Source organism: Pseudoliparis swirei, chromosome 1 (assembly GCF_029220125.1).
Source record: "Pseudoliparis swirei isolate HS2019 ecotype Mariana Trench chromosome 1, NWPU_hadal_v1, whole genome shotgun sequence".
In the NCBI taxonomy this organism is placed as follows: domain Eukaryota; kingdom Metazoa; phylum Chordata; class Actinopteri; order Perciformes; family Liparidae; genus Pseudoliparis; species Pseudoliparis swirei.
In genome coordinates, this window is record NC_079388.1 from 14,877,750 (window position 1) to 14,905,624 (window position 27,875).

Here is a 27,875-nt window from a genome sequence, read left to right on the forward strand (position 1 = left end):
GATATTTCATTAGAAACCAGACGTTTCCACCTAGAATAGTCATTTACCACATTAACAATGTATAGTGTGTAGTTTTGATTAATGTTATCTTTATGGAAGAAACGGTGCTTTTCTTTGAAAAATAGACATTTCTAAGTGACCCCAAACTTTTGAACGGTAGTGTATATATATATATGTGTATATATCAATAATAAAAATAAATATATTTAATTAAAATGTATATAAAAACATTATTATAGATATGTATATCTATATATATAAGAGATTTTTGAGTGTATATATATACATATATCTTTTTCTTATTATGTCTATATATATATAACATTTTAAAAATATATATAAACTGTTAAAAACTATATTATTATATAGATTTTCTTATTTATTTATATATATGAAAATATAATAGAATGTTTTGCAAATGTTCAACTGAAAATGAATTACTGAAAGTAATATATTATCAGGGTTAATAGCAGTGGATGACTGATGAATTTCACATTCATTATTATATTAACTGCAGAGGCATTTATTTTTAATTTTTAAACAGTACGCAGGAACGGTGTGAGCTTTCTTTTTCTTTCTTTTCTTTTCTTTGAGCAGACAGTTTCCTCTGGGATTTCCCAGCAGCAGTGAGCAGTAAAGTTTAGTGTGGATTTGATCCGATGATGAACTGTTAAAAACAATACTATCTTAACCCAGAGAAACAAAACAGCCACCAGTTCAAACCAACTGGGAGGGGCGGTGCATCTATTAAAACATCTCTTCAAAAGAAAACTATGTCATCTAAAGTTCAAAACAGTCACCAACCGGTTACATTTTAGGATTTGCAGCATGGGGATTAACAGTGTTGACCGTAAACTGTTTTCATAATCCTTAAAGCCGTAGTTCTGTGTGCTCTGAGTTTTACTATTGAACAGGTGGGAAAACAAACGAACACAAACACCAAAAGGGAGGCTTTCCTGAAGCTGTTGACGGAGCCAGTGTGTTGTGAGTATTAGACAAACATCCAATAAAAAAGGTGTTTCCCCATTGAGAAACGGACAAACTGATAGATTCACGTTTAAAATAAAGGTTATCAGACCTACGTATTTTTATCCAGCAGTTTTATCCCCACTCACTTAAATACGTGCAATTTCATCAAGCCGGCGATCCGATTGGACGGCCCCGGAGCGAAAACAAACCAGTCAGCTGGCGAGTGTGTGACTGTATTGTGTGCTTCAGACGAGGAGTAAAACAAAAAAAGGGGAAAACAAAAAAATAAGAGCGAAAAGGATGTGAACGGGTAGGAGAGATATGGGGGAGACAACGGGAGAGAACGAGGGGAGGAAAAAGGGAGAAATGCAGGGGGGGGGGGGGGGGTGCGAAACAGCTGAGATGCCAAAAATGTGCACCTGTATACAGTCAGCTATTCTTGGTTACTGAGACATGAGTGAGCATACCCCCCCCCCCCCCCCACCACACTCCCAATGTGGTCTTGACTGCCAAGTTATGTCAACAAAACAGTTTAGTCCAAAAACTGGATTTTAAAAAGACGTTTTGTTTGCAACACACACACACGGCGTACCGACCGTGCCGCCTAAAGAGCGTGACCTCTTGCAGGAAGCGGCCCGGTTACAAGGAAGCGGAAACGTCAACGCGAGCAAATTCCTGCGGCGTCTAAAATTACGTGGAAAGAGTCGCGTAACGATCCGCTGTGGATCTTTAAATGAACAGGCGGCTGAACGGACACGCGTCTAGGTTTTCAGGACGTCAACAAGAAAAACATTAGTAGGGGGAGGGGCCGAGGTCAGTTTTGGTTGCAGCTCATCAAAACACTGGTTTCTAGAACATGTTATCCTCCATCTGGGTGGTGTTCTGGCTCCGTGTTTAGTTTACATCAGCTGGTGGTGACACAAACACACACACAACCCATTGGGGGGTTATCGTTGTAGCAGGGCGGCTTATTAGCTACTTCAACCACGGCCCTCCATGCACGCGAGGGAGTGGCCCTAATCTTGTTGGTTAACGGTTAATGATTGGCTAACCGAGGTCGACTGACAGTCAGGGGGAAGAAAACAAATAAAAGCCGACGAGGCTAGCGTCCTTCACGCTCGCTCTCACTCGAGTGCCGACGGCACGGCGCGTCGCACCGAAGCCACGCTCGACCGCTCTTCTGCACGACGACGCCGCGATCCTCCTGCCGGCGCCCGCCCCGACTAAGCGCTCGGGTCTCACAGCCTCTCGTTGGCGGCCTCGCGTGTAATTAACTAAACCAACCGGGCGCTGCGGTCCCGCTGGTCCAATTTGATGAGAAAAAAGCGGCGCAAACTTATCGGCTTCTTTAACTACAGCAAACGGGCGTATTAACATTAAAACCTTTGGGGTCATTTTCTGGAGGTTTTAATTGCTGGGGTCAACTTGACCCCGAGGGTAAAAGATGTTAGTACATTTGAAGGTAACAGGAGGGTTAAACAATTAAAAAAAAGTGGACACAATGTGGCTGGAAGCTGTGCAATGTCCCCCAAAGAGGGTCGAAAGTTTTAACGTCAAACGTGTTAACTGCGCAATCCCGTTGAGCGAGGTCAAACAACGGCCAATTAAAAGCCCATTTGTAGCCGACCACTGAGGAGGAAGTAGCGGGTTGCAGCTCCTGAATGGGCTTTAAATCCTGTTGTCGAAGGGAACGTGATAAATGCCTCCCCTTCTATCCATTAAATTTATATGGCCCAAAGTCCTCAAATGGACATCAAAGCCAGGACACACACACACACACACACTCCCCCCTTAGCCTACATTAAACACATACACAACACACAGGAAACAGGGAACGCGCTCTAATTACAGGGCACATGTTGCGCATTAAAACCCTCGAAGTACAACTTTATATAATCCAACTCTATTAGCTGTGTGGAAAGACGCGCACACACACACTAAAATCATCTTCGGAGGATAATGACCTACAGATGGGAGATGCTCTGAGAAAAAGGAAAGCGCCGCCGCCGCTCGCTGCGTTCACGCGGAGACTTCCAGGAGCGGTGAGACGTGATGACGAGGCGGCCGGCAGCTGGAGGAGACCCTCTGCATCGACAATGGCCATTGTCTGCGACAAAGGGCGGGCGGAGCGCGTTGGTGAGAAAGGCAGGAGTCGACAGAGGAAATACCCAGAGAGAGAGAGAGAAGGGGAAACGAGAACCCAGGAGGTATAAACTCAAATTACAGGAATTCCTCTGGCCTTGTATCAGCTTCGGCGTTGGGTTAGGTTTCCTTACAAACATTCTCAGCTCGGGAGAGAGAGGGGGAGTAAAGCTGGCATTCACATAGCCAAGCCTTTTCTGTGTGTGTGTGTGTGTGTGCTCCACGTTTGTCTTCCGCGAGACAGAAGAGCGGAAAAAAACAACTTGCGTAGCAAAAAGTTGAATTTTGAGTGTGTGTGTGTGTGTGGGGGTGAGAGCATCCAGAAGTCTTCAACGCTGGACCAAAAAAAACGACCACGGAGGAGAATCCGCGAGCAGCGGCAGGCTGTCAAAGTGATTAGTTCAACTTCACCTCATTCTTAATAAAACACGATGCATTGTGGGTGCTCATTGCCCGGCAACCACTTTGTGCCCACTCTGTCCGCTTCAGACCACACCCCACTTTGTCAAAAGACTCGCTGTCTTTCTTTTGTGTGTGTGTGTGGCAGAGAAGCCTACGCACGTGCACAGCCAGGCGCGTAGCCATGGCGACCCCACATTTCATCCGAAGCGCGGATGGATTATGTGGGATTATCATGTCATTGGCAGACCGCGCAGATTGAGCCGCGTATGTATTCGTACATGGGAGGGCTGACATCACAGCGAGCAGAGGTAATCCAATTTGAGGTAATCCGATTTTCCATTTCGACACACACACACACACCTAGATTAACACAACCCTTTAAGTAAAATATCACTGACACAACGCCACAGCTGTACCGCTTAGGTGTCAGCGGTCGGATGTCATTAGCTTCAGCGGCGTCGGACACTAACTGGTCATCTGACCGATAAAAGACCTCGTAAAGAGCGGGTCGGTCGTTGAATTAAACATTTTTTTACGGTTGTGTGTGTGTGTGTGTGTGTGTTGGTTCTGGGTTTGTCAGAAAACGACACGTCCAGAGACCAAAAGCAACAGGGAACCGACGGCTTTTAAACGAGACTGGTAAACGGATTTTCTTTTAAAATGGGACGAAAGGCACTGTAACGGTCGAAGAGAAACAACGTTTGAGGCACGGAAGAAACTACTTCCTGTATCAGAAGAGGCCCCAGGTGTCGTCTCCAGCGATCACAATCCGTAAAACTAGACGACAGAAATATCTGGTTTGGAGCTTTAATCGAAAACGGCGTTCAGAATAGTCGAAGACTTTGATTTTAACACTCAGTGCGAGATGTTCCAGTCGTGAGATGGAAGCCGATACCTGAACTTGCGTAGCGGCCGATACCGAGTACCTGTGCGATAACGCGACATCGGATCGCTCATTGAGCCCTTTTGGTTTGATCGTAGGTGGGTTTTTTTTAGAGTTTGAGAAAATGGGAGCTTTGAGGCTCTGACAGTTGGTCTGGGCCTTCGACTGGAACGCGTTATCAAAATCACAACGTGTTGGTCGCCGTTCTCGAGAGCGTCCATCAAAAAAAGGCGGAATGAAAAGATGGCCTTCATAGGAGGGGGAGGAAACGCAATATTGTTTGAATACGGGGAATTAGAGTGTGTGTTTCTTCCCCTCTCGTGAAGTCATAATGTTGCCCTCTGTTGTTTCACGAGAGAAGCAAAAAAAACAAAAAACCTTGGCTCCCAAGTGGGTGCGGCGCGATTGACGGATGATCCGTTTCCGAGAGTCGGAGGAAAGAATAAAGGAAGTCGGGCGAGAGCAAACCGGCTCCAACGCAAACTGAGACTCGAGTCGATCTGAACGGGAGAAGAAAAGCCGGATTTTGACGGAAGGCGGGAAATAAAGCGGCGAACGAGAGAAGTTTGAAAACGGAGCGACGGAAGGAGACGAGGAACCGTTTCATTGCGTGACGGATGTGGAGTCGGCTGACAATGACTGCCGCTTGCTCGGTGGTCCGGTAGGTAAAGAAAGACTCGCCTTCTCCTGTGTGACTCCCTCCCCCAGTGAGTGAGGCACGACTGGGGAGTGAAGCCCTGACTGGAAAACTGTGCTCACCCATTTACTGGCAATGGGAAGGGAGAGGGGGGGGGGGCAGAAAGTTAATTGGAAATGTGAACTGGGCTCTCGTGACCGGGCCTTTAAATGGTTTGAAAACTGCGTTTGCATTCAGCATATTTAAACGAAGGCCAAGAGACTCAGAACCCGACTTATCGGACTGATATCGTAGAGATAGCAGGTCACGCAACGGAGGACATTTTCCATATAGTCACGGTTTAGCTAATATTAATAATGATATCAAGTGTTTTGTTGTGGGACAAGCAGGAAGGCGCGTGAATGCCGTTAATTCAAAAAGGTCAAGTCACGCGAGAAGGTTAAGATGGTTTAACTCTTTGCGAGACATGATTCGATTAATTGAATCCTCAGTGCGCCCGTTTACGCACCGCGTGATCTATTTCGGTTAAACGATGCGACGCCGACGCTCGTGGAGGTGGGTTCTCCGGCAGCGGGGAGAAACTTCCTCGAGACCCTCAACAGAAAACCAGAAGCGGTACGAGCCGATATCTCCCGAGACCGCCTACCGATGCTATTTGTTATTCTTCCTGGCCATATGACTGAAGTCGCGAAAAAGCCGGTTTCCTGTTTCACAGGCCTTTGTAGTTTACCGTGCCCCGATCACATGGTGCCACACAAAAAAAAGAGCAGAGAAAAAAAAGCAGCCTTTTTGGTCCCGAGTTCCAACTTGACTTTCTCATTATCAGAGAGAACCTCGATCTCCATAATATGTCCACGGACAGGACTTCCAACAGTCGGAGAAACATGTGGGCAGTTACAACTGGGGGCCTCTCTCTGCCCCGAATGGATGGTGTGGTACAGATTAACCAGACTCTGCATGTGTCTATGCTTATGAGTGTGTGTGTGTGTGTGTGTGTGTGTGCACGTAGGGTCTCTGTGTGTGTGTGTGTGTGTGTGTGTGTTTGTGTAAATCCAGCTCAGCACACGTGCCAGTTTGTCTCCGGGGAACTAGGTGAAGAGCCACTCAGCTCCCTTTGAACCTAAGGCCATATGGCCCCCAGTATGGTTCTATACTACACACATAAGTTTGTGTGTGTGTGTGTGTCAAGTAACCCTGTAAATGAGAACAAATAATACTGAGAATTTCTGTGCGACACTCAAATACGTCCCCATCCCCTTCTACTAAAAAGGTGCTGGCCCATATCTGGAGGGAGCTTCCTCTGGGTTCCCGGGGGCCGCACGTTCGATTCCCGCTCCCACTCACCTCGTTGTCATGGTGTTGGCAGAAGCTCATTTGGTCCTGGAACAGGGACAGCAGGGCGAAGTTGTTCTGCAGGGACTGGGCGAGGGACACCGAGACCCCCGGCTGACCCGGGTTGCTGTTGACGTTGACCCGGCCCAGGTGGAGGTTCTCCCCCAGGCGCTCGATGAAGTGGTCCTTGGTCAGCCGCACCCTCTGGTGGGCCCGCACGCAGTTGTCACACAGGTACTCCTGGCAGTCCAGGCAGTGGGAGGTGGCCGGGTTCTCCTCATCGCAGGAGCTGCACTGGGGCTCTCCCAGGTGGCCGGGATGCAGGAGGCCCCCGTGAGGGTGATGGAAGCCAGAGGAGCCTCCGCCTAAGCCCCCCCGGTGGTGGAGGTGTTGCTGCTGGTGGTGGTTGTGATGGTTGTTGTGGTGATGGTGGCCATTCTTGTTCTGGATCTGCTCCTCGGAGCTCACCACCACGTCCAGCAGGTTGCTGAAGAGGAAGTTGGAGGAAGGCAGGGACTCCACTCCGGCCTCGGAGATGCACACCTTCTGGTCGCAGGTGGGGCACCGCAGCTTCAGCGGGTCCCCGGGGCTGCGCTGGCCCTCGAGGCACTGCCTGCAGAAGGCGTGGAGGCAGGGCAGGACGTGGAGCCTCCTGGTGGTCTGGCTGGAGGAGGAGGAGGTGTGCGAGGAAGACGACGAGGTAGAGGAGCTGGAGGAAATGGGAGCGGAGGAGCCGCACAGCTCCTTGCAGAGCGGGCAGGTCTGCAGGTCCGAGTCCGGGAAGGAAGCCATCTGCACCGTCACACAGGCTCGGCTTACAGCGGGCGCAGCGATGTGGTCGAGGTATCTATTGGGGCACGCATCGGCCCGTTGAGTCGCGTAGAAAATAAAGTTGGATTTGAGGTAGATTCATGAGGTATTAAAGTCACGTCAACAGTGAAAACTGTGTGTTATACAACTCTGACCAGGCGAGGTAGGCAGTTCTTCAAAAAGGGTATTTCTGGGAGTCACTAACAAATAAAAAAAATACTCAAGCATATCAATTCAGTTGCTGTAAGGCGTGTGCGTGTGTGTGTGTGTGTGAGAGAGGTATCCACGTCACTTTTTCGAATAAGACCAGATCACGGTGGGCAAAACAAAAAAAAGTGTCCGATGGTGCTCCGTTCAGGCTCGTAAAATAAACCCGAAACTGGAGTGACACTGGATCGAAGTACTCGGGGCTCCGTCTCTCCTCCCCCACCGACTCGGCAACATGACTTCAAAACAGCCTCTAAATAATTCGTTTTCTTCTTCCTTTTCTTTCTCTCTCCTTCTCTTTTTAATTCAGGCCCGTGTGGCTCCGCTCTCTAGTCCACCATCGGGGTCCATTCAGGCGGCGTCGGGCGCAGCCAACGGTCGGTCGGTGAGCCGGTTGGCGAGCCTCGGACCGCGAGACCGTGAATTATTCATCAAAGCGATCCCATCGCGAGCCTCGGGTCGTCACGCATACAACACGGGCCGGCGGAGGGAGTGTCTCCGGCGGCACGTCTATCGAGATCCTCCGTGGGGTTGAATTCAGCGGTCCGACCTTGCGAAAGAGGCCGCGTCACAGCGCTCCGTTCCCCCGTTGAGTCGGCGTCGGTCCCCCCTCTCTGTGGCTCTCTGCGTGGAGGAATGCGCAGGGTTTTTTTCCCTTCCCCTTCTGGCAGCGCGAAAAAACGGGTCCGGGAGGAGGAAGAAAAACCCGGTGCAGTCCAGAACCACCCAACTGGACCTGAAGCGCGTGCCCTCCTTTTTTACGTCGTTGTCGTCGTCGCCGCTGTTTACTCCCGGGGCGAATCAACGGTAACGTAAACATAAGGCGTGCGCTCTCGGGGGGGGGGGTGGCTGCGTGTCGCTCTCGTGCTGCAGCTCCTCGAGCCGCTCTTATCCAACTGAGGAGAGAAAAAATGGACCCACTTCCGCACAAGGGAGGAGAGAGAGGGGAGGGGGGCGGGGGGAGCGGTTGAAGGCTCGCTCCCGATCGCGAAAAGGGGGCGTGGCGGTCAGCTGCGCGTGCGAGCTCACTGGCGTCGGCGCAGATCAGCCCCCAGCTTAAACAAGTAGCTTTACAATAGGAACTAACTATTAGGCTTTGGGATGTTGAGCTTTCTGTAAGTGCTAAAGTTATATTTACAAAACCAACATTGTTAAATAAACATGATTATTACCACCTTGATTATTATCTTGTAAAACATTCAATGACATTTATTTTTGTATAGCCCCAAAATCCCAAATTTGCCTCAGAGGGCTTTAAAATCTCCTCTGAGATGTAAACTTAGATTGCTCCACATTTAGATCTGGAGGGTTATATATATATATGTATATATAAACATATATATAGATATAACTATATCTATATTGATCTGCTGTCTTTCTCTTCCTCCCACCTTCTGGAACAAACAGGTGCGAGCAGGAAAAACAAGAGAGGGCCGTAAAACTGGGAGGACTCACCTCAAAAACCTCGTAAAGTAGAAGGTAGCAGCAGAAGTCGTGTAAAAGTAAGATAAAATAAGAGAATCCTTTATTAGTCCCACAGCAGCAGAGTGGAAACAAGAGACATCAACAAGATGGAAACAACTATAATACATAATCACACAGTATTATAGATATGAATGTTGAATGCTTTTTTGCTTAATTTAAGATGAGAAAGTGTCGAGTGATGTGTTGTTTTCTTTCTCTTAAATGCTCATTTAAGTGAACAACCCCCGAGATAATATAAAGTCGGGTTATGGGTTTCTAAGCTAAAACTTTCCCGGTATAAATTATAACTCTAAATGTAGCGGCCAGCATGCATTGGGACTACAAAGCGGTCCAGATTGAAATAACATCTCCTTTCTCTCCCTTTTCGTCAGTTTCAGCCACCTCTTTTATTCTCAACATTAAATAATCCATCGTGTTGACCTCCTGCAGAGCAGTACTGCCCCCTGGTGGCTGGGCTGCGCTGTAACCTCCCAGCCACAACACGCTGTGAAGACATAGGAAACCAACAGGTGAGAAGTTAGAGTGGCCGCTGACGCCAGACTTTAATAGAACCTACCAAAGCTTTTACATTTCTATTTTATAAGAAGAAACGAGTCAAACTTCTTTGGGAGCAGAACAATGTCTTTTTTTTATAAAAACGTCACAAAGAAAATTTAAATCACAGCTCTTGAACAAGCAACAATTTAGTTTTTTGACAATCGGTAAGATAATACAGCAACATAATCCTGTCAAGGACTTGACACCATTACACATATACACTCGGATGTAATTACATTGTGATTAACTAATACTCGCAACAACAACCGTACGAAATTATGACCACGATTTTAACGAACACTTATTTTCTTTCAAATAGTAAATCACGCATTAGTGAGTGACATTAATCGATTAGCTAAAAGAACTCTTCAGTAAACAATGACTAACAAAAACAAGACAAAAAGAATTTATTATTCTTGTATAAATAAAATAAACACTGTAAAAAGTTCTGACGTCAGTCTTTGGTTGTGATGCTTTGCTTCCTGGTCAAAGGCTGAATTGAAATATGAAATGCACGTGTTGATTTTATTAGTTGTTGTTTTCGTCCACCCTCATCCTCCCCAGAGTAAACATACGTCTCTGGAACATGAGCAGTTTCTAGAGAAAGTAAAGGCACGTACTTCCAGGGGATCAGTGCGCCCACACCTCATTGACCCACAGGTGATTCTGGTGGAGCCAGAGGCGGGCCGAGGGAACGGCGAGCGTGAACACCTGATCCTGGGACAAGTTGACCGCCGTGTATTGAACGTCGAGATTGGGCTGAGGGATGCGAGCGGCGGAGAGGACGCGGCAGGCGGCGGCGAGGTATTCGCTCTCGCAGCTTTGGGTCCTGGAAGAAGGAGGAAGAGGAAGAGGAGGAGAGGAAGCAGGACAATCGTGCACGAAACGGATCGCAACACACACACACACACACACACACACTGCGGTACCTTTTGAGGGTGATGCTGAGACGGGCCGCGGAGGCCTCTGAATGGCGGAAGATGTCGGTTGCATTGGCGGCGATGAACATCTCCAAGCTGAGCGCCAGCTCCTCCTCCCTCAGCCGACAGGGGACGACCAGCGTCATGAAGCCACGAGGGGCCGACACGTCCGGGTAGTACCCCGTACTCAGAGAGTCTGAAGGACACACACACACAACGGTGCAGCCGTTTAATTCGACGTCAAATCCAGGTGCCTTCGCCGATCTCTTCAACGCGAGCGGGGCAGCGGAGCGCCGTACTCACGCCTGAAGAGTTCCCGGGCCCGGGCCCAGTGGTTCTGCTTGCTCAGCTTGTTCAGGAGCGTCTGCAGCAGAGCGTGGTCCACCGGCAGCTTTTTGTAGAGCATGAAGTCCACGGCGTTCGACGCCACGGTCAGCAGCTGGCGGTCCACACACACTCGCAGGTGAGAGTCAAACAGGGAGCCGTGCCTGGAGGAGGCGTCGATCCCGTCTGAGGGAAACAAAAACAACAACAACAAAGTACAAACCGTCAGGAGCAATCCCGTCTGCACGTTTGACTTCCGTCATCAGGGAATTCACAGAAACATGAGTGACTTAAGTTTCTCAGAACATGCAGGTACAATGCATATAAAATGGCGTATTGGATTCAAAGCAATCTCACCGTTGGGCTCCTTGAGTCCAGGGAGGTTACAGAGGACCTCCAGCGTGTCTCTGAGAGACGTTTTCTCAGCCAGACGCAACAACACACGAGTCCGACTCTCCAGATCAGCCGGCTCACACGGCCACGAGCACGAACCCAGGAACCAGTTGTTTTCTTTTTTTGAATCAACAGACACAAACAAATGGCAAAAGGTGACCTCCAAAAGCAAAGTACAGGGCTGTAGCACGCCAGTGCAGGGACATCTGGATTCATTGTAATGTTCATGATGGACAAAAAGGCCTTCACACACACACAAACTCTCAGACTGAATATTACGTGGTAACAGAAAGTGACGTAATGGTCCTCGGGTTCAAAGATTTTTTTAAATGATGTGTTGTAAAGCGTCCTTTGAGTACTATGAAAAGCGCAATAGAAATTGTATGCATTATTATTAAAGACATAAGATTAACGATCTTTTTGACCGTGACAAACACACGCAAGACCAAATACCCTCCTTTAAGCTCTCGTCTTTCACAATAAAACACCCTAACGTCATTTATAGAACAGAAACAGTTTGTTGTGTTGTTTCTACGTCACTCAAAATAAAATAAAAATCACAGCCCAACTCCATTTCAGAGTCAGAATCCTCTTAAAAGAGCTCAATAGTTTTACTGCAAGGCAAACCTCACCACGTAGAAGGACAGGTCACGTTATGATGCGCTCCGGGGGTCAGATTAAGGAACCTATTTATATTTAGTCCAGGGTCGGCGCCGTTACCTCGCAGTGTGTTCAGAGCGCCCTCCAGGCTCCCACTCAGGAGGAAGAGCTCCGTCGCCACGGTGACCAGGTAGCAGCGCGACGCTCCATCCTCGTTCCCAATCAAGCCCTTCAGCGTCGAGTAGTCGACTTTTAGAAAGGAGAGCACCTCCACCACCCGCCGACCCTGCACACACACACACACACACACACACACAGAGAGAAGACTGCATATTAAAAGACGATGTACTATTATCACAAAGTTAATCTTCGAAAATCTAAAGTATCAGAGGGATCAGATTAGTGGTTAAGAGAGAGTGAGAGAGAGACAGGAAAAAAGAAAGCAAAAGAAACACAAGTTTATTTACCTTGTCCCACTGATGTGTTTTGTGGTATCTCAGCATGAGAGAGACTCCGATTCTGCCTAAAAAACTCCCGATCAGACCGTTGACTCCTTCGCTCGCACACACTGAAAATCAGAACAGTCAAAGAACCATCAGGTACGGGAGACGAGCAACCAGTCGTTTGGTTTCCCGCCCTCGGTAACGGCTCTTACTCGTCTCGGCGAAGGCGGCGAAGGGCAGCGACAGCTTGTCTTTGCCCTCGGACAGCAGCGCGACGACGATCTGTCCGCCGATCCGCCCCACCTGGTTGGGATGTTGGCCGAACTGGCAGAAGGTCCTGAACACCGTGCCCATCCGCCTCCAGTCCTCCTGCTTGGTGCAAAGCTGACGGACGGAAAACACCGGGCAATGAAAGACGGAACGCAAAAGACCACGTCATCCTTTGGGCGAGAAGGAACCTTCCGGCGGACTGACCTCGATTTCTACGATGGAATGGGACAAATTCAGGTACTCTGGGAGAGGTGCATTGGTGGACAACCTTTTACAACGAATACAAAAAAGATACAGTGAGCCCAAAAAACATTTCAGAATAGAGAGACCCTTTGCCAGTCAGAGCGATCACTATCATTCTCGTTTTCACAGATTGTAGACGCTTCTATCTGCTTTTCAAATAAATTGTTTTTTTTTTTTTATGCACTCGGGTAAAGTGCAGGCTCCAAAAGAGATGAAGTTCCACTTACTTGTGGTTACTAGACACTGAAACCAGGGAGTTCATATCGACAGGCTGCTGGAACTCTGGAGTGTTTTTAACAGAGTCGAGCAGTTCCAGACTCAGTCCAGACACCAGACCTGCACTGGCCATCTGCCAACATACATATGTACATTAAGCATGAATAATCCTTCCACAGACACATGACATACAGATCCTTCTACCCTGCGGTGAGTCGAGCTCGTGGGCGTCGAGATACCTTGAACGTGAGCTGCATGAGTTCAGGTTCAACATCCATGAGACCCTTTTCTCTCACAATGTTGAAGAGGGCCAACAGGAACTCATCGCTGGGCTAGCAGGGGAGGAATAACATTCAGCATCAAGAGCGCTTCGTGCCCTGCCCTCTACTGGACGACACGGTGTACTGCAGTGGGACATGTTTGCGAACAGTCGGAATGGCGAAAAAACAACAACACTGACCACGATCTTGTGGGCCAAGCTGACGCGGAGGACTGACAAGATGTCGGACACCATGCCAGATTTGAGGAGAGCCCAGAGGAGCGTCAGGAGCACCGGCACGGAGAAGTAGTCCCCCGGTGGGTTGTTCTGGTAGTAGCCTGTAAACACGGCTCCTGGAGACCAAAGGAGACGGCTTTACTCGCGTCAATAGAGAAGCTATTTGATAAGTAAAATAAAATATGGCAAACAGGAGTAGGAGGGTTTAAACTCTTTAAAAGCTCCTCACCTGCTTTTGGAAGGCACGTTGACTTTTTGGTGAAGCGTATCAAAGTATCGACACAGAACTGAAAGACGAGGAAAAGGGAAGTGACAGACTTGAGTGTCGCGTTACAGCTTTGGGGGGGTCAGTATGAAGAATGACCCCCCACTAGAGGCGTTGAACATCGGTTATATAAAACAGAACTATACAATCAGAAGTTAATCATCTACTTAAAGAATTCGATGCCGGCAAGCTACGAAAGTATCCCTTCGGCTCCGAGCGGTACCTTCTCGTCCCCCGCCATGGGCACATGCTGGAAGCGACAGTTCTCGTACCAACAGGAGGGCGACTCGCTGAAGTATAGTCTGCAATACTGACGGGGTCAGAGGAGAGAGAGGGTGGATATCATTACGAGTTGAATTAAAAACATATAGTTGGTGGCAGGAGAGATTCAAATATAACAAGCTGAGCATCGTTCTAATGCACCCCGACTGTTCGCAATTCATTCTGAAGCTGAATAATCAGTTTAGAGTTGTTGTGCTTTCCCAAACTGAAAAATAATATACAGAGATGATACCAGATGAACTATACTCAGCCATGCAGCACTATGTACTTTGATATTAGTTGTGCTCAATAATTTTAACACAATAATTTACAGAGAATTAAGCTGAAATTCGGACAGCGGCTAAAATTGTTGTTCACAATTTCTGTGATTTTTTCTTTCAAATTCAAGACTTTAATCTATGAAATTAAGATTTTCTTTTTTTTGCAGGAAGGCAGGGACCGTTAACTTAATGCATTAATATTTTACACAACAACTTACAGTTTTTGCCTTCTTGCACCTGGACGCCATCATGTTTGCTGGGGTTGTGATCACAGGCCCTGCGTAGAGAGGAACACACACACACACACACACACACACACACACACACACACACACATACAGCAGCCAGAGTTCAGAAGCTAAAGCGGCACACTTGACGGTCATTAAATTTGATGACCCGGAAAAAATTCGGAGTTCACATTTCCAAATACCTTTTCTTACAGCCATGAGCGGCCGGCTGTGATTGTGGAGAGGGGTCGCGGAGGTCGCGGTCGGGACGGGCTCGGCCCTGTACCAAACACACGGGTCATCAAAACAACGAAAGATCAAGAAAGTTGAAGACGCGTTTCATCGTGTGACGAGCGCGACCATCTGCACCTCTCCGGGGCCTCGTTCACATGATTGTTGTTGACATCGGGCTGACCCTGTTCAAAAAGACACAAAACAGATTGAACATGAAGTTAGGATTATCGTAACTAAACCCGTTGAGATCGCGAGGCCTTTTTGATTTCAGGAGGTGCAACGACATATTTTATGAAAGAAAACAGCTGGTCTGTACCTCTCATTTCTAAAGTTTGGTTTACCATTTAAACTATAAACAGGATAAGGACATAGTGTCCGTCACAGAGCCCCCCTCCCCTCTCTGCTCCACCCTCCATTAAGTATGTAAAATTGTTTTTTTTAATCCATAATAGACAGTTGGATTAAAAATGTCATTAAAACCACAGAGAGAAAAAAAACAAGTCATCTGTGATGTAACCAGGAAATAATCAGCTCAAAACTCCTCTAAGCTCCTTTTACACAAACGTTTTTGCTTTGCTAATTGTCCACTACATCAGTTGTTCTGTCCCGTTATTGCTATGCATTGAATATGAAAATATATGTCCATAAAATATATGTGATGGTAGAAAAGGAGTCTTTCAGAAAAAGGTTGGGAACCACTACATCATCCATGACGACGGCCCAGTTTCTTTTCACCCTGGACTTTTATTGGGGGAGGAACAGCGAGTCAACGTTCTGTTTGCCGTTGCGGTAAGGCGCTGAAAGAAGGGGCGGAGCCACGACGTTACCAGGTTTTTGGTTTGCATTTCGGCAGCAGGCCATGCGATGCTCTGTGTTTTGGGAGGACTGCCGACCCCTCCACGAGGTCTCCACGAACGGCCGCTTCTGTCCTCTGAAGGAAATAAGAGGATGATCGTTGGAAAGAAATGCACCTCATTCCACTCGTTGTTTTTACACAAGATTAACCATCAGTGGTGAAATTGCAAGCAGGCAGATTTTAGCATTAGAAATATTCACAAAAAGAAGCCTTCCTCTTTGGCATGTTGTGTTGCGGCTTCATACCCGTGTTCTCAGGACTGGGGAGATCACCGCTCGCTTGTGTCACACTGAAAAACAAACAAGAGATTTCATTTACAATAAGCGACGCAACCGTTCTGTGGCGACGCCATCAAATCTACAGAGCCCCACCTCCGTCTCAACGCCAGCGACGCTCCGTCCGTCCTCGGCGACGACGGCGTTTTCACCGCTCCGACATGTCGGGCTTCGGAGGCCTCGGGGACCCTGGCTCGGCGTAGTTCCAACAGTTTCCCCCGGGGTGGGTTCACATACAGCTCCGGATCGTCCTGGACCACGTCCACGAGCAGGATGTCCTGATTGTAAGCGGTGAACTCGTCCAGAAAGCTTCGCTGAGGATCGGCAGCGGCTTCTGGCCGGGTTTCATCCCCGTCGCCGCACGCCGTGTCAGACGGACCCGTTCCCTCGGCGCCGAAGTCGTGTTCGTCACTGCTGGGAGAAGAGCAGGGTTCGGCCAGTGCGCCCGAAGTACGGGGAGACTCCGTTTGAGGGTCGGGGAAAACTTGGTCAGATATTGCGTTACCCTGTTCCACATCATCTTCATCACTGCCTGAAGAAGAGGACCGAGGTTCCCATAGAGAACTTTCACAGACGCCTTGCTCTTCACTACCATGTTCATGATCACCGTCAATGTGTTGCACATCCCTTCCAGGCAACACCTGGTGTTCTCTGGCGTCTTTGTTCATTTCTTTCTCGTCCTCCTCCTCTTCTTCTTCTTCTCCTTTCCCTGAACAGTGTGGTCTATGGGGCAGGGGGCGTGTCCCCGGGGGCCCTTGTGGTGAAGTGACGGGAGACAGCATTAGAGGCAGCAAAAACTCATTTGAGTCCTTTTGGACGCCCCTTTCTGTGGGGATGCTGTGCAACAGTCCCTCTGCATGATTAAAGGGCCTCGTGTCAGAGGGTGCAGATCTGTGATCGTGTTGAGGGAGGAGGAGGGAGAAGTCGCATGAATCGGAGTCAGAGGATGAAGCCCATGAAGTCCTCTGCGCTTCTTCACAGCGGAACAAAGCTTCGTCTGCAGCGTCGCCGGCCGACGTGGCTGCAAAGGACGTTAGTGGCGAGCTCGCGGAACGAGCCGACTCGACGCCTCCGACTCTCCTCGGTGGGAACGACGAAGGCGGGAGAGAGGACGGCGTGGCCAGGAGGCCGCTCGGACCGTCGCGCCCGAACGGCGACGACACGGGGGACGAATTCGCGGCGGTTTCGCAGTCGCTCAGGCCGAGAGCCGAGGGGGAAGGGGTGCTAAACGCGTAGCTGTCGGCTCCATATCCGTTAACCCGCCGACGTGAGGATGCGACGCGACTTATTCCACACCGACTTGGGACGGAAAGGGCGGGCGACGCATCCGAGTGAAGATCGGCCGGCGCCTCCTCAAAGTGAGATGCAAACTTTGCGTGTGCGGGGCTTTTCCCGTTTCTCTCTCCTGAAACGCCTTCTCCGTCCTGGTCTCGCCTCTCTTCGATACGACGAGGGCGCTGGCGGGCCGAAGGCGCCGCCGGGAGCATCTGGTCGTCCGATCGTTCGCTGGATGAGCCCGGCTGAGTCCGAGCCGACGGCGAGTCGCCGATCTCCCCGGTCGATGGATCCGGAGGCCGTTCCGGAGAGCCCGCGGTGCCGGCATGCACTCGACGGGTCACGCCGATGTTGGAGAAGGGCCAGGACATGTACGTGCGAGCGCACGTGATTTTGATTTTTCGGGAATAGGCCCTCACCCTCTGACACGTGCACGACTCCAGTTCCTCGGCGTCCGTCTCGCCCCTCGCGCGAGACGCTTTCGCCGCCGGTGGCGTCGCAGCATCGGATTCTGCGACGTTCTCAATTTCCCGACGGGCTTTCTTGGAAACGCGTTTTTTTTTCGCGGCACCGCCGAGCGAGTCGCCGCCCGCCCAGGCCCGCTCCGCGCACGATGGGCCGTCGGCGGCCGTCAGGCGGCGCGGTTTCCCTTTGCCTTTAGAGTCCGATCTTGCCGGGTCTTTGCAGCCGTTGCTTTCGAAACCTGGAGCGGAGGGCAAAATCACGTCTTTGACACGATCCCCGAGCTTCATCCTCTTGTGTTTGCGATGTGTCGCCTCCTCCTCCTCCTCAACACCCTTGTCCCACATGCCAGCCCTGCACTCCACCCCCTTTTTTGTACGTTCACCTAGTGAGAGAGAAGCAGAACAGGTTGCAGAGCTTTCACTTGTCCAACCCTTCAGGAAACGACCGGACGACGCCAGCACATCGGCGCTCTCTCTCGAGCGCCCTCGGCGTTCGGCCGGACTTCGCGGCCGACGGACGGTTTTCTCCAACTGAACGGCGGGAGAAGAAAACTCGCCGTTACAAGGCGGAGGACTTTCCTCGCTTTTGCGGCGGCGGCGCTCGAAACAACGAACTCCAGTTCTCATCTCCCGATTGAAGCAATGCACGACCGTGGTCTTGAGAAGTTCCGGCAACACGTAGCCACGTGCGTGACTAAGAGAATCAAGTTTTTTAGCTACGTCGCAAAGCGTCACCATCGGATACGGGTCTATCCATATGATAATCTTTTTAGGGGTCTCAGAGACTGCGATTCCCTTCTTCCCCTTAACCCCAACCGGGGGATGCTCTCGCCCTGCACGACAGCCCCCCCCACCCTGTTTGCCCAATGTCTTCCGCTGGGGGTAAATATATTTACAGTCCCCACAGAGACCACAGCCGGAGGCTCCGACAGCTTTTCTCAGAGAGCCTCCTGAGCCCAAGAGTCCAGTGGAGCTTGGGTGAGCGTTTCTATCACCGTCTGCAAGTGGAAACAAAATATTGTCAAATGGTGCAAAAGTGGAATCAGCATCTGGATTCATCGATGACATTACAACATTTCATTACCACAGTTAGGCGTGTGTTTTGTGTGTGTGTGCGTATTAAAACAGAAATGGATTCCCACCCATTTCAAGTGTAAAATGAGATGAAAAGCTCACAGCTTTAGCTACTTTTAACAACTTATTTAACGAATACACATCTACGGTCGGTCACTGCCATTTTATGTTCTACCAACCGACATTATATGTTCTGCCTAACAAAAACGACCCCCTTTACTCATCCGCTACACAGAAAGGGACGTTGTTGTGAAGTATTAGCCGCGCAGTTAGCTAGCTTAAGCATCTTAACCCACGTTTAGCTAGCTTAAAAAACAACAATTAACCAAAAGATAGTTAAAAACTTTAACCAAACAATACATCCTCATTTAAAACACACTTCAGTTAGAGTTGAATACCAGTAACTTCTTTCCCCCGTGGGTCGGTGACGCTAACTCGCGAGCACACAACACGGCTAAAGTGCGCCTTCCTCGGCCGCCGGCGGGTCTCCACCGTGTGACGCTTTCGCTCGTCCCGCGTCCGCAGCTGCCGGACCTGGAGGAAAAAATGGCGAACCTGGCCTTCGCGTTGGCGTCACCCCCCCCCCCTCACGGCCGTTGAACCCGTATCCGTTATAAACGACCACCACCCCCCCGCGACCCGACCTGTTGCTTCTGCGTACCTACGCGACTCTCCAACGGCTCTCCTTCTGCGGTGGTGGCGGCCGCACATCCGGGGCCCGTCAGACACGTTGGTGGCAACGGTTCGCTGGGACCGCCGCCCGGAGCGGAGGCCGACGCCGGTTGGGCTTCTGCCCGTGTTTTGGACTCGAGGTTCACGGACATCGGGAGGCGTCTTCGCCGCGGCTCGGCGTTCAGCCCACCAACCTCTTTTAACGCGACTCGGTTTAGTTTGACCCTGCTAGAAGACGGCAGCATGTTCACAATTAAAACGAATGGCGAAGGAGTGCAATTAACTAATACTATCTTAAACTGGTTACTATTTAAAATAAAAATGCTAAGTCACACTGCGGAACGAGGTCTAAACTAACCCGCGTCCCGAGGGCTCAGGTTGATGAACGGCAAGTTGGTCTGGAGCGAAGGTGTGCGGGCCACTCTGCGCATGCGCTAAGTATTAAGCAACAATTACGCATACTTCCCTCTCACGTTAAGCTATTAACGGCCTTTTAACATATTGGCCAGGAATAACAATTCTTGTTTTTTTAATCTCGTAATTCATTTATTTACAACAAAAATTAATTTCTTGATGTTGATAATAGAATATATATATATAAATATATTAATTTCTTGACGTTGATAATAGAATATATATAAATATATATATTTTTTTTTTAAATAACTGAATTATTAGATTTAAAAAGCAAGAAGATCCAAATATGTGTAAACTATAACCATAAATTGACGAATAAAATGGAAGTAAAAATAGTATATGCAGTGGCATGTACAGAAAAATGTTTTACTGAGAAAGGAAAATATATATATATATCATGGTTAATTTACCTCCGTTTGATGCATTTATGTGGGATGACTATAATTCTGCCTATGTTATATTTGGCATAGGTATTTTATGTAGAACACAATTGGACTGTTACAGATGTGAATACTGACCATCGCACACACAGGGCAGCCTATATTATACATACTTCTTTATTAGATGTAAAAGTACTTTCTGTAGGCACACAAAATGTAATTATCAAAGGAGTGGTCCTGGGATTGAGATCGACTGGACAAAGTGAATAATACATCCTGAAGTGACTGGAGGTGATCTGCTTTAGCTTCAGCAGCTCGCTGTGTGCACACAGCTGTTCAATCAGAGCGCCAACATGAACACATGTATATATACACATTGAGGTAATCTTCTGGTGGAGCACGGCATCAAATAAAGTAGATGCCTAACACATGAAACAAGATAACCTTTTACATTCTGCTTTGTGTTCAGAGACAAAAACATACACAATATAGACTTCATCAGACTCAACATCAGCTTTTAGCCGCTACAGTACTTTTTATTAAAAAGACAAAACCATATATTTCTTTAAATGCACATTTAGGTCATTTCTTTGGGGGGGGGAATCATTTTAATTGTAAAACATTTCATTATTCCTGTGTGTTCTTCGGTGTGTGATATAGTTTTACATTTTTATTTCTGACATTTGCTGTTTGTTGTACTTTTTCCTGATTCCTAATCTGAGTGGAAATGTTGCAGAGGCAATATACTCCCCACAGATTTAGACAAAGTCCTCGTATTCCAAGTAATTCATCACCATTAGACCCGGCAAAATAGCATAAAGCACCAATTGGAGGCGCCGAGGTGAGAGGGGTGAGGTGAGACCCTGGTGTTGGGAAGTAGCCGTTCCCTGGATTGCGGCGGCCTGATTCACAACACCAGCTGCCCCGCCCTACCGAGCCTGCAGATGGCGCTCCGACGATGGGGAAAAGGTCTTCTCTGTTGGCGAGCAGAGGAGCGGTTCCATCTCGGTGCATCCTCCTCCCCCCGGGGGAAGGGTGGGAGAGTCATATCTCGCTCTCCTAATCTTCAGTACGTCTGTGACAACGGGGAGGAAAACAGAACATGCTAATTAGATTCAGAGGAAACCATCAGAGGCGAGACACGGGGGAACTTTCTCTGGGCTCCTCTCGCTGAGCTCTCGTCATAAAAACCCAGATGCGAGAGCTTCTGGGAGCCTCTGCTCCACCTCTCTCCACCCGACAGGCATTAGACCAGCCGCAAAAAAGCCCCGGCTTCATCTTCGACAATATTCTCTATGCAAATTTAATAATCACACCCCAGCAACGAGGCCTGAGTGTGTGTGCACCTACAGTGAAGAGGAATATAAGCTTGTACTTAGTATATGAAATGAGTTGGGATTAGAATGAGATAAAGCGTGGAGTGAAGAGCAGAGGGAGCGTTACGGGAGAGGTCACTCGTGATTTGGCTTCCACGGAGCACTTTAAATCTCCCAGGCCTGGAATCGCACGCTGGGCTCGACCGAGTGAGAAAAGAACACCGGCTGCTTCACCAGTAGCCGAGCACTTCAAATTAAAAATGTTGGAGAGTATCAGCGGGATGGAAAAAAATTATAATACAGACTTAAAAAAGAAATCTGTCAGCCCAGTGAGGCGGATTCCTACAAATTATGAAGTCTTTTGATGTCAGGGTTTTGGTTCGGGGGTCGGTGTCTTGTTTTGGGACAACAGCCAGAAGTCTGCTAATGGCCCCACATGAGCTATTAATGTTAGTTGTTATTCTTTTATAGTATTTTTCTCAAATAAATATGTATGACCACATTTAGTCTTTAAAATGTCGAAAAATAGAGAAGATATCACAAAAGAAAGAGGCAAAGCGGAGCATCAAATTCTCAAATTTGAGCAGCTCGAACTTGCTCGACAAACTAATAAAAGAGGATGAGTCGATGATCGAGATAGTGAACAGCTGATTAATACCCCTTCAGTTGAGGGGAGGGGGGGGTAGCTAACCTCTATAACCTGAGGTGGTGAGAAGAATAGAAATGAAGCGCTGCCTCACAGTTAAACGTTCACGGGGACAACACTCAGCAGGTGATGGGAAATAAATGTCAAATCCCTCAATCTGACAGAGATACGTGGATCAAAGATGCGCGGGAGAAATTCTGCGCTCCTTTGTTTGCTCTGCCTCCGTTTGGCATGCGAGGTGCACAGCAGTGGCTCTTCCTCACATGTGTTGCTGTCCACTGAGAAATGCCTCTCTAGAGGAAAGGTATGCTCTCCCCTCCCCCCCTCCTCCTCTTTCATTATGAATGATGCGAGACGTTACATGGCAGTGGCCCCTTCTGCAGATAATTCGAGCGTAAGCACATCGCCGTTAAAATAAATTCCACTATTGTGCAAGAGCCTTGGCTACAGTGTACGATTTTACGAATAACATTTGAGATGTTTTCACCGAACTTAAAAGAAGACGTTCGCGTGTTTCTTCGTGTTGTTAAACGCAAACGCTGCATTCAAATGGGATTTATTTAACCGGCGCCGGCACGAATACTAATGAGCGGCGGAAAGAAAAATACAAAACCTGAATTTCATGCGTAGGAGATTGTAAATTAAGGGTTCAGGCACATTAAATAAATGTTTTGACTCCTCAGCGACCGAGTCTTTATTCCAGACGTCAGACTGCAGGAGAGGAACTCGAAAGGATCCACATCTCCGTGCGTTCACATCTACTTCTTTGTCTTTCCCCGGATCGGTGTGAAGCTGCGAGCAGCAGCTGAATTCCTTTAAATAGCCCTGCCCGCCTCATCATATGGTTGCTATGGCAGCCAGCCCTTGGTTTCAAGATAACGTCCACATACTTGGAGAGACCTCCTCCACCTGAACGCTATAGAACTCCGCTTGGAAAAAAAAAAAAAGATTTGCAGAAGTGATGCATATGAATAATGTTCTGCGTCCTCGGTGTGGAGAACAATCAATACTGGAGCGCCACATCTGTGTGTGTGTGTGTGTGTGTGTGTGTGTGTGTGTGTGTGAGATCAATCCGCTGTCATCGCAGCTTCTCTTAAGAGGGTCTTTTTTTTTAAAGCGCTTATTTAAAAAATTTAAAATAATGACGAGTGTTTGATGGATATGGGGGAGGTCGAATAAAATGTGAAGCAGGTAGAGAAGGAATATGATGGAGAAAAAGACCAATTTAAATCGAGATCAAAAGTGAAACAGATGAGTGAACAGCTGGTACAAGAAATAGAGTGGTAGGGAGATAAATGAAGGGTGGAAAAGAGGCTGAATGATCCGTGACATTGTCTGAGCGAATGAAGGAATTGAACGAAAGCGAAAAGATAGGAGAGAATAATAGAAAATGCCCTCTTCTCTTTTCTTAATATCTAGCTCTCCTCTTCTTTTCTCTCCCCCACCCCCCCCCCCCCCTCCTTTGTCCTTCCTCTCCCGTCAGTTCTTACCCCGTGTTGTCAATTAGACATACGTGGAGCTGAGGGTCAAACAGGACATTAGCGGAGCAGGACTGTCGGCAGCTGTTGTTGCTGCATGGACGTTCCTCTCTGACTTTGTCCTCAACCTCTAAGTGCACTCAGGAAACTATCGCGAGGCTCGAAAAGTGTGAACTCAATTACGGGGAGAAAGAAAGAAAGAGAGAGAGAGAGAGGTTTCCCATTTCATCACTGGAACCAAATTGAAGATCAATTTAAAAACTAAAATTAAGAAACAAAAAGCAGTCAAAACTATGTTATTTATTTCTGTCAAAATAAACAGTGAGGTTATTAAATGTAAAAAAGGAAGTACTGTATCAATCCTGTCGATTTTAAACCATTTGATCTAAAGAAAATATGAAACAAAAGAAATATAACGGGCACTGCTGTCATCCTCATTGTGCAAACGATTTATTTTTAGTGGCTTTATTTCATCTTATATTTCAATTGATTTTGCCAATGTCTCCTTTCAAATTACGCCATCAGTCACTTTGATAGAACACGAATCATCTGTACAGCGTTCATCGTGGGTTGAACATATGAGATATCGGGCCTTAAATGTAATTAATTAAACCTCGAGACGTTGCGTATCGACCAGGTGGACATAGATGTGCAACATGAAATGTCATGTGCCAGATAGATGTTGAACTTACCTCAGGAAATCTATCTAAATCTTCATGCGATGAGTTTAATCCTCACGGGCGTCCTCCGTCTTTCCTCACGCAGCCTAAAAAGTGGGAGACAGGAATTAGCACGACGTTGCCATGAAAAAAAAGGAAAAGGATAAAAAAAAGAAGAGGAGAAGGACTCTACAAGAGAGGAGTTGGAAAGAAAGTCGATAAACATGGCACCCTCCGATTCCCTCTTAAAAAAACACACAAGCAGACTGATTGCATTTGAGGGAGTCGGGCGCGCCTCAGCGTCTCCTAATGTGCCCGTAAATCGAGTTGGAAAATGAAGACGCCTGTTGTCTGAAGCCAGGGAGGCAAAAAAGCTTTTTGTGTGGAGCGCATCCTCCCCATCGCTGAGCTCCAGACCTCCACTTGGTCTTTTATTTCATTCACATCACGCTGAAAAAGACACAAAACGTACAACGCTATTTAGCTTGGCTTGTTCTCTCTTCACATGTGGTCTCTCTCTCTCTCTCTCGCTCTCTCTCTCCGTCTTTTAATAAGATGATGAATGACTGCGTTAACAGAAATGAACGAGCCTCCTGGATTAGGACACATTATTTTGTGCATTAGCGTTATCAGCGGCGCCACACTGGGGGGCTGAGCGGGCGAGCAAATGGAAACCGTTTGTGTCTTTTTGTGTGTGTGCGTTATCGAGGAGCCGCCGCGGCGGTCAGCCGAGAGCGGCGGTGATACGGAGGATGCTGCCGGAGCGTCCATTTCCTCTGCTGCTGTCCTCATGTTCCCTTTACTCAAGAGGGTGGACATCAATATCTTTCCAATTAAATAGGTTAACAAAACAAGATTATTCCTCGACCCCGGTTGTTCTAACTTGATCTCTTTAATGGTCTTATTCTTAAATTGTCGTCACCAGAAGCTCCGATGACACTAAAAGGCCTCCTGGTCGCTCCAACAGCTCATATGATGATATGACTAATATATTATATACCTTTAAAAAGGTGTTTAAAAATGTGCGAGGAGGAAAAAAAATAACACACAAAATGACTAAAAGGCTTTTTAATATGAGACTTCCACTGAGCGCTGTGACCACGCTGCTGCCTGGCGCACGCGCGCGCACACACACACACACACACACACACACACACACACACACACACACACACACACACACGCACGCGCACGCACGCGAGAGATAAGGCGTGAGAGCCGGTAGTCATTTAGTTCAGCTTTGTCTTCTTACAGCGTCTCTCTGATGCACGTGCAGTATTTTAATTATTAGCAAAACGGCACAGCTTTAACTTAATCCAGCGATGTTTATAATATGTGCTCAGTGTGTGTGTGTGTGTGTGTGTGTGTGTGTGTGTAAAAAGTGCCTATGTAAATGAGAGAATGCAGCTTATCTCGGTACACAGGTGCGTGTGTGGCTGCTTTGTGTGCGTAGAAGACTTTACCTCGAGGAGTCATTGCTCTCTTTATGTCGAAGCCTAATTAAATATGCGTGAATCAAACAAAACAAAGTCACTCCCTATGTATCTTTGCAAAGATTCCAATAAATGAAACCTTGCTTTTTGTGCTATGATAAAACCTCTGCTGGTCTCTGAACTTGTTGTATCGAGTATTATAAATCAGGACCGGCAGCAGTGTTTTATGGATGCTCGAGATCGCCCCCCCCCCCCCCCCCTTTCTCTCCCTTTCCCTGACGCAAGTATATTACTTACATCAGACTTGATGGTCTGGCCTTTGGTTTAAGTCCAGATCTTTTAAATTTACAAGTTCCTGCCTGATTCTTGCTGATGATTCTGGCACGGCGGCGTGCCAAGGGCGCACTAACCCCGATGACTCCCGCAGGTTGCCAGTTCTGGGCCAGGTGGGCCGGGCCGGTGACTGGGCGGACAGCTGGATGCCGGATGCCGGCGAGGCGGAGAGCTGTAAAGAAACGACACGGTCAGCTCTTTGGTAAAACACATCCGGCTCGTTCTGAAGACGGAGGACGTGAAGCTGAAAGGGCGACACGTCGAGAGACACGTTTTATTTTCAAGAGCTGAAAAGCCTCTTACAGGTTTCAGCAAACACAATCATGGACTGCTACAGTACGGCGGTTTGCCATCGGGGCTCACACACTCGAGGTCTATTGGACTTGGTAATTATGGATTAGAGATCTCCGGCGAGCGGAGACTTCCCCCGACACGAAGCAGTCGGTAAAAAGAAAAAAAAAGCAGAAGCAGGATTGCTCTCGTACGGAGTTAGCACAAACACACACCTAGACAAACAGGCACGCACACACAGGGCAGCTACACACACACACACACACACCCTAGACCTACACACTTGTCGGCCATCACAGACGGCGTGCCGGCTCGGCAGCCATTTTGCAGGGCTGCTCTGGAATGCTCAATTAGGGTAATTGTCGCTTACGCCGACATTTCTCCGCGTTGCGGACGTCGCGCGACAAAGTACGGCGAACACGTCGCCGCGCTCGCCTCCGGAAAATTACAGAAAAAACAAATTCTCATTTCGTGCCTCCGAATCCGAGGCCCCACGGTGGAAACCGGGACGTACGTCGACGGCCCCCCCCCCCCCCCGCGTCGGTCGCTGTGCGGCCGCGTGTGAACTCCACGCGGATGTATGCACGCCGCGCGGCTCGTTTAACGTATGTGCCGAGGGGGGGGGGGCACGCCCTACAGCTCGTCAGTGCTCACATGTGAAGGAAGGGATGAGGGTGTGCGTGAGCACAGAAGGGAAAAAGAGAAGAGAGGAAATGGGAAAGGGTGAGAAATGGAGAAAGGGGGGGGGGGAGTAGAGAGAGAAGCGAAGGGCACCGAGAGAGAGAGAGAGAGAGAAATGTACAGCTTGTTCTCGTCGCCACCGTTTCCACACAAAGACCGCGCCGGTCGGTCGCCGTTAATTCGTTTTCGGAGAGAAGCCGCGGGCTCGGGTTATAAAGCGCCGCGCTCTCGTGACGTGCGCAAATATAGGAGAACGCCGGCCCACAAACGTCCCGCTCTCCTTCGTCGTATGAACACACGCATGTTTCAGGGACGCCGTCGCCGTCAAATGTTGAATTCTGCTTTTCCGGGTTGTTGCCCACCGAATGGCCCGGCGTCACTGCAGGTGAATGTGAGAGCTGTGCAGAGTTGGAGGCCGTCTGTCCGCCCGGCCGCCGCGTGGCGAGCTTATAGACGCCACACCAAAAAAAATAGCTGAAAAAGATTGGAAACCGAATACCAGATATTTTTTGGGGTCTTTTTGAATGCAGAATGCCGTCTACTGAGGACTCGACCCGTCGGACATGGCGTATGTTGAACCGACAAAGCTCCGACTGGTCCACACACTACAAACGACACGAGACTGCACCCCCGCGACAAAGATCCGCAATCACAGGATTTAATAAAGTCCGCGTGAGGATGAAGCGTCCGTTACACGAGTCGACACAAAGAGCAGATTGAGACGGATGCTGGATGCTGCGTGGCGGTGGGGGGTCGGCGTGGGATGACGGCCGGCTGTCATACGGGGACGGGTTGAATAAGGGCGTCAGGGGAGGGGGAGAGACCGAGGGCACGGCAGCGCAATGCGCACATGTGATCGTCTCGGAGGCGACTGACACGTTAAGAGCTCAGACGTGACGGCCAGACATACTGTACGCACATGCCCTGCGTATACGTGACCGTACAACATACGACCCCCCCTCCCCCCCTCTCCCCCCCCCCCCCCATCCACGCTCACTCGGAGTATGACACACATACTCGGCACGTATGATCCGCCGCCCTTTGTCTG

At 48.7% G+C, this 27,875-nt stretch overlaps 2 protein-coding genes and 1 long non-coding RNA gene across 3 annotated transcripts in view; all 3 read right to left on the reverse strand.

Annotated features, from left to right (window-relative positions):
- trim71 (tripartite motif containing 71, E3 ubiquitin protein ligase) overlaps positions 1 to 8,182 on the reverse strand; it is a 29,030-nt gene extending 20,848 nt beyond the window's left edge. Inside the window, exon 1 of the mRNA XM_056417368.1 lies at positions 6,378 to 8,182. Coding sequence (XP_056273343.1) covers positions 6,378 to 7,157 — 780 coding nt within the window. The 5' untranslated portion in view covers positions 7,158 to 8,182. The remainder of the gene's footprint in view (positions 1 to 6,377) is intronic.
- Positions 8,183 to 9,978: 1,796 nt separating this feature from the next.
- topaz1 (testis and ovary specific TOPAZ 1) lies at positions 9,979 to 10,911 on the reverse strand. The gene is made up of 4 exons (XM_056421273.1): positions 10,896 to 10,911; positions 10,628 to 10,834; positions 10,334 to 10,520; positions 9,979 to 10,233 (listed from the first exon to the last, which is right to left on the reverse strand). The coding sequence occupies exons 1-4, from the start codon at positions 10,909 to 10,911 to the stop codon at positions 10,035 to 10,037; spliced, it is 609 nt and encodes a 202-aa protein (XP_056277248.1). The 3' UTR covers positions 9,979 to 10,034.
- A 9,237-nt stretch (positions 10,912 to 20,148) lies between these two features.
- LOC130196496 (uncharacterized) lies at positions 20,149 to 25,973 on the reverse strand. Its single transcript, XR_008832260.1, has 3 exons — positions 25,820 to 25,973; positions 24,123 to 24,196; positions 20,149 to 21,065 (listed from the first exon to the last, which is right to left on the reverse strand). It is a non-coding gene; the product is annotated as an uncharacterized LOC130196496 (long non-coding RNA).
- Positions 25,974 to 27,875: the final 1,902 nt, after the last annotated feature.

Coding starts and splice junctions, on each gene's coding strand:
- topaz1 (XM_056421273.1), bottom strand. Junction 10,521..10,627: donor GGCCCGGGAACTCTTCAGGC/GTGAGTACGGCG, acceptor TGTGTCCTTCAG/ACTCTCTGAGTACGGGGTAC. Junction 10,234..10,333: donor CTCAGCATCACCCTCAAAAG/GTACCGCAGTGT, acceptor TCCTTCTTCCAG/GACCCAAAGCTGCGAGAGCG.